This window comes from Nerophis lumbriciformis, linkage group LG28 (assembly GCF_033978685.3).
Source record: "Nerophis lumbriciformis linkage group LG28, RoL_Nlum_v2.1, whole genome shotgun sequence".
NCBI classification, from domain to species: Eukaryota; Metazoa; Chordata; class Actinopteri; order Syngnathiformes; family Syngnathidae; genus Nerophis; species Nerophis lumbriciformis.
Window position 1 is genome coordinate 34,397,154 of NC_084575.2, and position 13,070 is coordinate 34,410,223.

At 42.0% G+C, this 13,070-nt stretch overlaps 1 protein-coding gene across 5 annotated transcripts in view; it reads left to right on the forward strand.

The window, feature by feature from the left end:
- The window catches only part of als2b (alsin Rho guanine nucleotide exchange factor ALS2 b), a 54,679-nt gene that overhangs the window by 3,283 nt on the left and 38,326 nt on the right, over positions 1-13,070 (forward strand). For 3 of the 5 annotated variants that reach the window (XM_061924078.1, XM_061924080.1, XM_061924081.1), the window contains exons 3-6: positions 57-1,018; positions 7,208-7,586; positions 9,817-9,991; positions 10,064-10,160. In XM_061924078.1, coding sequence (XP_061780062.1) covers positions 57-1,018; positions 7,208-7,586; positions 9,817-9,991; positions 10,064-10,160 — 1,613 coding nt within the window. The remainder of the gene's footprint in view (positions 1-56; positions 1,019-7,207; positions 7,587-9,816; positions 9,992-10,063; positions 10,161-13,070) is intronic. The other 2 variants (XM_061924079.1, XM_061924082.1) reach the window with 1 other exon arrangement.

Below are 13,070 nucleotides of genomic sequence, written 5' to 3' on the forward strand. Positions count from 1 at the left end.
TTAAAAAAAACAAAAAAGACACCTGACAGATTCGTAATCTTGTTATGCACATTCAGGTGGTCAGGTGTTCACTTTCGGGCATCTGCCATGGAAGCAAAGTCAAACGGCGGAGTTTACGGCTCCCACTTTAGAGAGCGCACTCGGTGGACAGCGAGTTGTTGCTCTGGCTGCTGGGAGTTTCCACAGTGGGGCGGTGACCGAGGATGGCGGCGTCCATATGTGGGGTGACAACAGCGCAGGACAGTGTGGTTTGTTGGGCCTCAGCTCCGTTCCCAACCCGACTCCAGTCGCTCTAGTGGACTCAGACTGCAGCCCCCTGCAGCACACTGTACCGGTTCTGGAGCTTGCCTGTGGGGAGCAGCACACTCTGGCACTCTCGGTCCAGCGGGAGGTATGGGCTTGGGGAAGTGGTTGCCAGTTGGGCCTCAACACCACAGTTGTTCCAGTCTGGAAACCACAGAAGGTTGAACAACTGGCTGGCAGGTTTGTACTTCAAGTGACCTGTGGCGCTTTGCACAGTCTGGCTTTGGTACGCTGCCTCACCCCGCAGGACGTCAAGCGGCCCCCTGCAGACAAATGTGGGCAATGTAAGCAGCTGCTATACACCATGACTGACAAAGAGGATCATGTCATCATTTCTGACAGTCACTACTGCCCACCTGGATTGGAGCAGCCTGAAGATGTTGGAAGGCTTGAGGTGTCCTTATCTACTCCTCTACTCAAGACTTCTCCATCAGAACCTACCCTTTCTTCCCAAACACCTGCCTCACCTCCAGCACCTGTCAGCAACAATGACCCTTTCCAAAATGTGGACAAACAAGAGTCATGTTTGGCTGAGGAGGGGCTACCTACGTTGAACGTTGACCTCTCTGAGGCACAGTGCAGTCAGGCAACAAGTGCCAAATGTTCACCTTATCCAGATGAGCAGGCCGTCAAAGATTACCTGCAGAAGCTCTTGGATAACACTCAGGCTGAAAAAACACCAAAGGTGACAAAGGGAGGACTGCATAACCTGCTGGTGAGTGTTGCAGTTACAAAAACAGAAATGAGATTGGATTAAATGTAGTTTGATTCCATACCTGGGAGAAGCAGTTTAATGCTGATAGAGCAGCTGTTTATGAAATAAAACACAGTGCACCCACTGGGAAAAGTAAATAATAGAGAATAAGTACCGTATTTTCCAGACCATAAGCGATTATAAGGCGCACTGTCGATGAACGAGTATATTCAGGTCTATTTTCACAGAAAAGGCGCACCGTATTATAAGCAGTGTTGGGCTTACTTTGTAACGCGTTACTGTACCGCCGTTATTTTCGGTGGTAACTAGTAATCTAACGCGTTATTTTTTATATTCAGTAACTCAGTTACCGTTACTACATGATGCGTTACTGCGTTATTTTACGTTATTTTTTTATGTAGTATCGGCTAGAAACAGAAGATCTGAGTGTGTTTTATTGGAGCGCTGCGGTGTCGTCCTTCTGTGTCACAAGGAAAAGAAAAGGCGTGCTTTGTGTGGGTGGGGGTTCCCAGACCGTAGTTGAGGGGCGCAGCAGGGGAGACGTCCTATGTACTTCGGGGCTAACAACCTTCACTTTACCCGGAAGTGGGTCTTTACAGCTGAGGGTGAATGACGGGGCCGGCGGTTTGTTGCATCTTTGTGACTTTATTGGACGCAGCCATGAACCAAGCTAGAGCACCTGCAGGCACTCACTGTTGCCGCTCCCTCACCTCTCTCGCCCACTCACTCACTGATGTCACTCACCTCACATGCTGTCATATCTTAAAAGGCCACACACACATACGCTACTCTCATAACAACTAACAAGACATCATGGCGAAGCCAGAAGTCGAGTTTCTTAACATGGAGGCATTCTCAATACTTTTCTTTTGTCGAGCACAAAGAAAATAACATTTTAGTTAAATGTAAGTTGTGTCTTGGATCAAAGATCCTATCGACTTAAAGTTAAAGTTACGCTACTCTCATAACAACTAACAAGACATCATGGCGAAGCCAGAAGCCGAGTTTCTTAACATGGAGACATTCTCAATACTTTTCTTTTGTCGAGCACAAAGAAAATAACATTTTAGTTAAATGTAAGTTGTGTCTTGGAGTAAAGATCGTATCGACTTAAAGTTAAAGTTAAAGTGCCATTATGTTGCAGCTATTTAAAATAGTTTTGTCAATTTGTTCTGGCCTGAAATAAATTGGCCCTTTGAAACATATCTTTGTCTTTGTGTGCTAAAAGGGCATTAATGGGAGCCTTAAAAAAAAAAAGAAGTAACTAAATAGTTACTTTTCACAGTAACGCATTACTTTTTGGTGTAAGTAACTGAATTACTTTTAAAATAAAGTAACTAGTAACTGTAGCTAGTTACTGGTTTTCTGTAACTAACCCAACACTGATTATAAGGCGCATGTAAGGGATCATATGATTTTTTTTCTTCTACATCTAAAACACTTCCTTGTGGTCTACATAATATACAATGTTGCATAGATTATGTTTTAAAGAACGTTTTCAAGCTAGTTTCTGACTAGTCTCTTCAGGATGCTGCTTTTGTTGTAGTTTTTAGCGCTTACATAGCGAGTCCGCTGACAGACAAGTTAGAACTATACACTACTTTGTATTAGAAATGGCAACAGCGGGGGCAGAGGATGAATGGCCCACAACAAGAGGATAGAGAAAAAGAAGGAGGTTATTAACTATGGGGTGGGCTACATTGGCGGACGCATGTACATTTTCAGGACTTGTGCAGATCCCAAATACAAAACAGCAGGTACCAATAGGTAAGAAAGGTTGTGTTTGCATAATAAACACAAATGCCAGATAATATGTCTCCTAATTGGTGCAATTTTGGGGGCTTTTTACGCATACCATAATAATACCTGTATGTTGCAGTACAGTAGTCTGACTACTGTAGCCGTAATGTTTTGACAGTCATTCAAGTAGCTTACCAAAGTCGTACTAAAACATTTTGACCGATCTTTGAGCGCTTTGTGTAATGCAGTGGTTCTCAAACTTTTTTTGTCATCCCCCACTTTGGACAAGGGGGAGTTTTCAAGCCCCACCTGCCCCCATCGCCCCAACAGAGCGCTAATGCCAAGCTTTAACATTTTCAAATTTATTGAACATCAAGTTGTATACGTTCAAGCTCAATAACATAAAATAACATCAAGTTCAATAATAAATAAAATAACTGTGCAGCTGTGGTATAACTTGCATCAAGTTCAATCATAAATAAAATAACTTCCATCAAATTCAATAAATAAAACAAAAGTGTTATAACTTGCATCAAGTTCAATAATAAATAAAAAAAAGTGTTATAACTTGCATCACGTTCAATAATAAATCAAAAAAAGTGTTATAACTTGCATCAAGTTCAATAATAAATCAAATAAAAGTGTTATAACTTGCGTTCAATAATAAATCAAATAACTTGCATCAAGTTCAATAATAAATAAAAAAAACTGTTATAACTTGCATCAAGTTCAAAAAAAAAAAAAAAGTGTTATAACTTGCATCACGTTCAATAATAAATCAAAAAAGTGTTATAACTTGCATCAAGTTCAATAATAAATCAAATAAAAGTGTTATAACTTGCATCAAGTTCAATAATAAATCAAATAAAAGTGTTAACTTGCATCAAGTTCAATAATAAATCAAATAACTTGCATCAAGTTCAATAATAAATTAAAAAAAAGTGTTATAACTTGCTCACGTTCAATAATAAATCAAAAAAGTGTTTTAACTTGCATCAAGTTCAGTAATAAATAAAACAAAAGTGTTATAACTTGCATCAAGTTCAATAATAAATCAAATAACTTGCATCAAGTTCAATAATAAATCAAATAAAAGTGCCACTTTGCAATCTTCGCAAAAAAAAAAGGAGGATCTATGCATTTGGCAAGACAGGGCAAGTGACAGCACTTTCCCCCAGGAGAGCCACCTTGCTTCACTGTGAAACAGCACGGCTGTATGATCAGCTCCCATTTCCTCACACAGTGCAGAGAACAGTCGCACTTTCAGTGGTCGTGTTTTGATCAAATTTACCGCGCTCACAACATCTGTTAAAACCTCATTGAGTTCGGGGCTGAGCTGCCTTGACGCGAGTGCTTCCCGGTGAATGACACAGTGTGTGCCCGTCAGATTTTTGTTTCTCTGCAGGCTCTGGCTCGACGACCTTTGAGGTGCGAGTCACAAATGTATATATTTGTGTAATTGTGGTCCACACATTAGCCTGCTACCCATCCGCGCGAAAGTTTGTTCCGCTTAGCCCCGCCCCCATTAGTTACTGTTGCTATGTCTGTCAAACTTTCGCTCGTACCGAGAAATATAAAGCCTACAGTAAAAATAAGTACCGGTAATTTCCATTTATTTATATAGCGGATTTCACAGACAGAATCACAAAGTGATTTACAGTGTGTATAGAAAATGAAAGCATAGTAAAAAAAATAATCTAAGGATATAATAATAAAAAAAATTTTTTAAAGTGAAATTTCCTCCCGTTCCTCGCGCCCCACCTGTCATGTCTCTATTCCCCACCAGTGGGGCGCGCCCCACACTTTGAGAAACGCTGGTGTAATGTTTTGTATTCTCAATGAAACATCAAAGTTTTGGTCTTGTTTGCTCACCGGTACTTGCTAGCGTAATTTATTGAACAGGCCTCAACCTGCAGTCCACACGTATCACTTATGTGTGACTGCCATCTACTGGTCACATATTACACCATTTACCACAACTAGTATAAGCACAACCAGAAAAAATACTTTTATAAGATGCACTGTCGATTTTTGAGAAAATTTGAGGATTTTAAGTGCACCTTATAGTCTGAAAAATACGGTAGTATGAAAGTGGAAATTTCAAGCTGTCCTGAAGCTCCAGTGTTTCCCATACAGTTATTTATTTGTTACAGCCTCCAGGAATAAATTGGGACCGCCATTAATTGATTTGGCGCTCTTAAACACATATTTATGAGACCGTGTGAATGTAGCTTGTGGTCTCAACTCTGTCCAGTAGATGTTAAACAATTTCCCTTGTGGATCATTAAAGCTTGTCTAAGTCTAAGTCTAGATGGCACTGTATCTATCAGCTCACACTCTGTGGTTTGACAGAGAACGGGTTGCCAATTTAATGTTTTTAGCTATTTATTCGGGGGAATATTTCTAGTACTCTAGATCAGGGGTGCCCACAGTTTTTTCTGCCAGGTGCCAAAGTAAACATGTGTCATTAAGCCGTGAGCCAAACAGAGATTTTAAGCGTAGTGCGAGTGTAGAGCATCACATTTGATGGATGAAAACTAGTTAGCCTTGCGGGCATGTCATCAATGATTGTGTGCGCTTGAAAAAGATAAGTATGATTTTTTATTAAATTTGGGAACCACCCTGTGACGGACCAATCCAGATTTGGCCCCACTTTGGGCACCCCCTGCTCTAGATTCTGTCTCCAAAAATAGCGGAAAAACTAAAAGCTTTTCTGGTATTGTTGGACATTTTTAAAGACTCTTAATACTGTATGTACTGCTGTACCCCCCACACGGTTTCATCTTGCTTGTGACAAGAATCGACAGAAGTAATATCTTGTATATTTTTAAACATATTTGTAGGGGGGAAGCACAGTTGGACAGGGGTTAGTGTGTGGGCCTCACAATACGAAGGTCCTGGGTTCGATCCTGGGCTCGGGATCTTTCTGTGTGGAGTGTGCACGTTCTTCCCGTGACTGCATGGGTTCCCTCCGGGTACTCCGGCTACTAGAGATGCGCGGATAGGCAATTATTTCATCCGCAACCGCATCAGAAAGTCGTCAACCATCCGCCATCCACCCGATGTAACATTTGATCAGAACCGCACCCGCCCGTTGTTATATATCTAATATAGACGATGCAAGGCATTAGTGAGGTTATAAAGCTTTTGCCTGTTAAAGAAAGGAGACTGATCCAATGCAGCACAGACATTTGCGTGCCACGCTGTCACGGCCCAGACGCACACCAGTGCGCAATCATATGGGAGCCGCGCTGAGCGCACCTCCAAGCGCGTCTCGCTGCCGGCGACGGCCGGGTATGGGCCCGACGCTCCAGCGCCATCCATTTTCAGGGCTAGTTGATTCGGCAGGTGGGTTGTTACACACTCCTTAGCGGGTTCCGACTTCCATGGCCACCGTCCTGCTGTCTATATCAACCAGGGTGAGCACTGCGCGCGGAGTGACCCCTGTTACGCGCCCCCGGCAACAGGGGTGGCGGGACAGGTAAGCTGCGCGGGCGGAGCGCGCGGAGTGACCCCTGTTACGAGCCCCCGGCCACGGGGGTGGCGGGCAGGTAAGCTGCTTACCTGCTGCGCGTGACGCCGGCCGCGGCGAAGGCGGACGAGGCGCGGTGTCGGTGCGGTGGTGACCCTGGACGTGCGTCGGGCCCTTCTCGCGGATCGCCTCAGCTACGGCTCCCGGTGGGGCCCTCTCGGGGGAAGGGGCCTCGGTCCCGGACCCCGGCGAGGCGTCCCTTCTCCGCTCCGTAAAAGTGTCCATCTCTTTTTTTTTTCTTCTTCTGTTGTGGCATATGCTGCAGGTGCCTGCTCGTTTTTCGTATGTGGGTAACAACATTTAACTATGTATATATATTTCCCAATTGGTTTAACTGCCACCCGCCTGAATCTATTTAAAATCTAATTTTTTTTTATTTCAACCGCCCGACCCGACCCGACCCGCGGATAAAATCTAATTTTTTTTAATTTCATCCGCCCGATCCGCGGATAATCCGCGAACTCCGCGGTTGTGGCCGCAAACCGCGCATCTCTACCGGCTACCTTCCACCTCCAAAGTCATGCACCTGGGGATAGGCCCCTCCCACCTCCAAAGACATGCACCTGGGGATAGGATGATTGGCAACACTAAATGGTCCCTAGTGTGTGAATGTGGGTGTGAATGTTGTCTATCTGTGTTGGCCCTGCGATGAGGTGGCGACTTGTCCAGGGTGTACCCCGCCTACCGCCCGAATGCAGCTGAGATAGGCTCCAGCACCCCCCGCGACCCCGAAAAAGGGACAAGCTATAGACACTGGATGGATGGATCTTTGTAGGGCTTATTAGCTAAAAATGACATGCACATTAGACATCAGCCTCCCCCATCCTGCAACTGGACGCCATGAATACATTGCAGTGCTGTGGGAAACACTGAAGTCCTCTTTTTTTTTGTACCCAAATGTGTTGTTTTTCTTTCAGCCATCAGCATCCGGACTCATCGGCACCTCTTCTACAAATGCCCTCAACAATCTGGTGGCCTCTTGCGCCTCGGCAGTGGGTGAGAGGGTCGCCTCCACCTACGAAGCCTTGTCCCTCAAGAAAATGATGAGCCTCTACCTTCCTGGAACGTTAAGATCGGGTGGGCCAGTCAGTTTTACAGGAGATGTTCCCAGAGCTGGTGAGAACACCCCCGAGCATGTCCGCCGAGAAGACTCCATGCAGGCCAAGAAGAGTTCCAGCACAGGAGATATTCGTGAAGAGGAGGCAGAGCGCATGCAGCGCCGCCTCTCGCTCCCGGGACTCCTCTCACAGGGTAGATACGCTGTTCACCTCTTATCCTCCTCCTATGCACTGCTATGTAAGTACGCCTCGTGTCTGTGCTTACTGGCGTCAAGTGCATGTTTGTACTGCTGTTCATTGTGTTCATATCAAATTGCAATCGACAACAAGGAAGTTACTAATTATATTTTCCTTATTGTAGAAGCTATGATACTTTTTCTATTTAATTTCACCCCATTGGTACAGTACTGTTCAGTTCCCAGGCATGGTGGTATGCTGTAATTCACTTGTGGAGGATGGAGCTTCACACACTACTGTCTATTGTTGGTCAACAGAAAAAGTCCCTTTTATGACCAACTTTGTATGTCATTTATTGGAAAATCACACCACTGGTGTCTTATGATGCCACACACGTTATAAGGCTGACACAACCAGGCCTTCCCATCTGTGGGGAATTGTTCTGTGGATATCTAACCTGACCTTGGTCCTCAGTTAAAAACTGCACGTGGAATTCTGATTAAAAGTCTTCGTACGTCAAAAAAACCCAAATTTGCATGCAAACAAAAATGTTGTTTCACATGCGTACTTCACTTCATAACCTCACGCCATCTCAACGCCCTGACGTCACCATAGAAGGTCATTACAAAGTGAGTGATATGTGGAGTCTAGGGCCGCAACTAACGATTAGTTTGATAATCGATTAATCTGTTGATTATTACTTCGATTGATCGATTAATAATCGGATAAAAGAGACAAACTACATTTCTACCCTTTCCAGTATTTTATTGAAACAAAAAACAGCATACTGGCACCATACTTATTTTGATTATAGTTTCTCAGCTGTTTGTACATGTTGTAGTTTATAAAAAAAAATAATAATAAAAAAGAAAACAAATACATAAAAAAAATTAAAAAACAAATTGCCTCTGCGCATGCGCATAGCATAGATCCAACGAATCGATGACTAAATTAATTGCCAACTATTTTTATATTCGATTTTAATCGATTAGTTGTTGCAGCCCTAGTGGAGTCATGGTGTTCTGCCTGGGTGTGCCGCACAGAACGATAAACACAAAAACAAATTTTAGCACCCGTGTTTTTAGAGATTTGTGTCTAATTGATGGAACATTTGGATGTAAAGTGCAGAAGAACCTTTTTAACATTAAGTCCATGGTAAAAAAAAGAAAAATATTGTAACTATTATTATTATTAGGAAGTCATTTGGTGTATTATTTAGTCAATTACAGCAAAACAAACTAATAAGAGTAACTTTACGCACATGTCACTAACACTTTCCATACAAAATATGGTGGTTTAAGACAAGTAAATTTTGGTTTTGATGACTAACTTGACCTTTATGCCTTTTTTGTTTATTTATTTGTTGTATGTTTTATATTTAACTTAAACCCATATAATTCATTTGTAAGTTGATGTTTATTGTAATTAAGATACGTAAATAATTGTTCTCATGATGATAACGTAAAATGATCAATTATCCAAGCACTGGTACGGGCAGGTGTACACATTCTCCCGTCGGGTTATTGATCACATACTTGGTGTGGAAAACACTATGTGCAACTTCCCTGTTTTGACTGTGTGCAAGCTTGATGAACATTCCCGCATGATGGCTTTAATTTATGGTTGGATGATTCCCAGGATAATGGGAAAAATACATAATTGCAAAAGGCTTAAAATGATTGCACATGGTTAAAGAAGCACACATACAAGTTTAGTATAGATTTATATAAAGATACAGATTGATTTATTTCTGCTTTGAGGCCATGAGAAACAATAACCAAACATAACAAAACTTGCTTTGTGTGGCTGTCAAATTTTGACAAATGTAAACATCATAATGATTCTCAAGGCGAAAGACGCCACTGATACATATTTTAAGACTATTATACCAATATAGTATGTTTACATCTTTCTGAACTCTGATTGGATGTAAATACTATGTATATTGATATTTATTCCTAATTGAATGGTTACTGCGAGGAGTGTTTGACACTATCACTCTTTGGTTTAAGGTTATCGGCCTATCCTGAAAAGCTCCTGTAATAGATGTGGTATAAAATAAACAACAAACTCTAGTGGAGTTGAGTTGATAAAACTCCCTCTACAATCTTCTCAGCCTTTTCAAGTGCAGGTGGACAAAAGTCCTAAAGAACTTGACAGTGGCAGTCGGCACCACATTACAATGTACTTTAGCACCACCTATCGGACTGGCAAGGAATAGGATTTGTTTAAAAGAGTTGTTCTTTGCATGGCATACTCATTTTATTTGCCTCCCTTCTGTGCATTTGCAGTGTCTCCGCGGCTGCTTCGTAAAGTTGGCCGTTCTAAGACGGCCGCTGTGCCTCTGACACCATTGGGAGTGTCAGACCCTGAGGCCCAGGAGGTGCTGCCCACCCTGCAGACGGAAGTGTGGAGCTGGGGCCATGGCGAGCAAGGTCAGCTTGGCCATGGAGACAACCTGGACAGGTATAGAGCGCATTTTTCCTTGTTTTCAAGCCAACAAAAACGGCATTATGACACCAAAAGTGATGTTTACAGATTGCAGCCACTCTGCATCAAAAGTCTCAACAATAAGGAGGTGGTGCGAGTGGCAGCCGGCGCTCATCATTCCCTCGCTCTGACTGCGCAGTCACAGGTCGGTCAAGAGCTGAAGTCGCAGAACTGTGCATGGATGTAGAATATATCTTTATTGTCATTGTACATTGTAAATTGCAAGCAAACTGTCCATCCATCCATCCGTCCATTTTCAATCAATCCAATCCACTTTATTTATATAGCACATTTAAACAACAAAATGTTTCCAAAGTGCTGCACAACAATATTAAACACAATTAAAAACAATAAAAAATAAATATGATTAAAAACAATTTCAAAGGGTAAAACCAATTAAAACAGTAAATAGAAAGCAAAATTTTAAAAACACAGAGGACAACAGAGGACCACACAACTCACGTAGTGTTAAAAGCCAGAGAATAAAAGTGGGTCTTAAGACGAGACTTAAAACACTCCACTGTGGGAGCAGTTCGAATATGGAGGGGCAGAGTGTTCCAGAGCTTAGGGCCGACCACAGAGAAGGCCCTGTCTCCCCTGGTTTTAAGTCTCGTCTTGGACACCACGAGCTGGAGCTGGCTCTCGGACCTCAGAGCGCGCGCAGGATTGTAAGTTTGGATGAGGTCCGAGATATACTGAGGTGCCAGTCCAAAAGCTTTAAAAACAAACAGCAAGGTTTTAAAATCAATTCTAAAATGAACAGGGAGCCAGTGCAAACTCTCAAGGATTGGGGTTATATGCTGGCGTCTCCTGGCCCCTGTTAAAAGTCCTGCTGCCGCATTCTGGACTAACTGCAACCGGGAGAGAGCTTTTTGGCTAATGCCAGCATAAAGTGCATTGCAGTAGTCCAGGCCACTTGAAATAAAAGCATGCACGACTTGTTCAAAAAGGTTAAAAGATAAAAACGGTTTTACCTTTGCTAAAAGACGAAGATGATAAAAACAGGATTTTAAAACGCCATTGACTTGTTTGTCAAGTTTAAAATGGCTGTCTATAGTGACGCCAAGGCTGGTGACTTTGGGACGCACATCATTTTGCAATGGTCCCAAGTCAGTGAGGGTCGGACCAAACACTAAAATTTCCGTTTTTCCCTCATTCATTATTAAAAAAATTCTGGGCTAACCAAGCCTTGACGTGGCATAGACAGTTGAGAAGGGGTGTCAGGGGGCCGTGGCCTTTTGAAATAGGCATATAAATTTGGCAGTCGTCTGCATAAAAGTGATAAGACACTCCATGCCTCTTAAAAATCTCTCCAAGAGGGAGGAGATCTAGAGCGAACAGGATGGGGCCTAGAATAGATCCCTGGGGGACACCACAGTAAAGCGGAGCAGAAGAAGGCTGGGGGACCCCAGCCTGACAGAGAAGGACCTTTCTGACAGGTAGGATCTGAACCACTCTAATGCAGTCCCCCTGACACCCACACAGTCTCTATTTTCTACCGCTTATTCCCTTTGGGGTCGCGGGGGGTGCTGGAGCCTATCTCAGCTACAATCGGGCGGAAGGCGGGGTACACCCTGGACAAACTAATTTGGTGCAAATTCATAATGACACATAAAAAACATAAGAACATGGTACTCAGATAGATAGATTAAAATACCGTATTTTTCGGAGTATAAGTCGCTCCGGAGTATAAGTCGCACCGGCCGAAAATCCATAATAAAGAAGGAAAAAAACATATATAAGTCGCACTGGAGTATAAGTCGCATTTTTTGGGGAAATGTATTTGATAAAAGCCAACACCAAGAATAGACATTTGAAAGGCAATTTAAAATAAATCAAGAATAGTGAACAACAGGCTGAATAAGTGTACGTTATATGAGGCATAAATAACCAACTGGTATGTTAACGTAACATATTATGGTAAGAGTCATTCAAATAACTATAACATATAGAACATGCTATATGTTTACCAAACAATCTGTCACTCCTAATTAGGGCTGCAGCTAACGATTATTTTTCTATCGATTAATCTATAGATTATTTTTTCGATTAATCGGTTAATCTATAGATTATTTTTTTCGATTAATCTATAGATTATTTTTCCTTTTACCGATTTTTTTTTAAATTTAAAATGAAGAGGAAAAAATAAATGTAGGCCAGTTTTTTCAAAAGGCATGGCTTTTATTTACAAAAAAAAAAGTATGGCCACTCAGTCAACATTGACAACAACATGACAAAATATTCTGTAACAATGTAAACATTTAAAACTTTTAACATTTAGCAAAATTAAAAGTAGCTTATTTGCTTTTTAATGTGCAAATATAAAAGTAAACATCCAGTGCAAATCTTAATATTCTGGAATAGTATAAGCATTTCAAAAGTAAAAGTATTGCTTATTTTGCTTTAAAATGTGCAAAAATAAAGATAAACATCCAATACAAAAAAGTGCAAAACGGAAATATTCTGTAACAAGTGTAAACATTTCAACAAAAGTAAAAGTATTGCTTATTTGCTAAAATGTGCAAAAATAAAGCTAAACATCCAATACAAAAAAGTGTACAGTGTAAACATTTCAACAAAAGTAAAAGTATTGCTTATTTTGCTTAATAACACAACAATGATAGTATGATTAAAGTGAAAGTTAATTGTTGGTTTGTACATAGTATATGTAACTGTTAATGTTGTAAAAGGTATTTGCACAACTAATTAACGTTAGCGTTTGTGACACGACTTGTGCCGTGGGGTTCTTTCAGGACCGACAGACTGAACGCCAGACGGCTTTGCCAGGTTTACAATCTTTTAATTTTACACAAAGTCTTTTCTCTTCCAACTGCGCGGATCGCGCACCTGGGCACGATTGCGGCGTCGCTCCCGGCGCGCCCCGCCTCGCCGCTCGCTCGCCGCCGCCGCCTCTCCACAGCGTTAAAGAGGAGCGCGTCTTTGTAAACACTGAACAGGCACGCCAAACGCGCCTCTCAGAGCGAAACGGTGCTTTAGTTTATGAATTTACAACGCAGATACAAATGACACATTCATGTTTTTGTGTAATAATGAC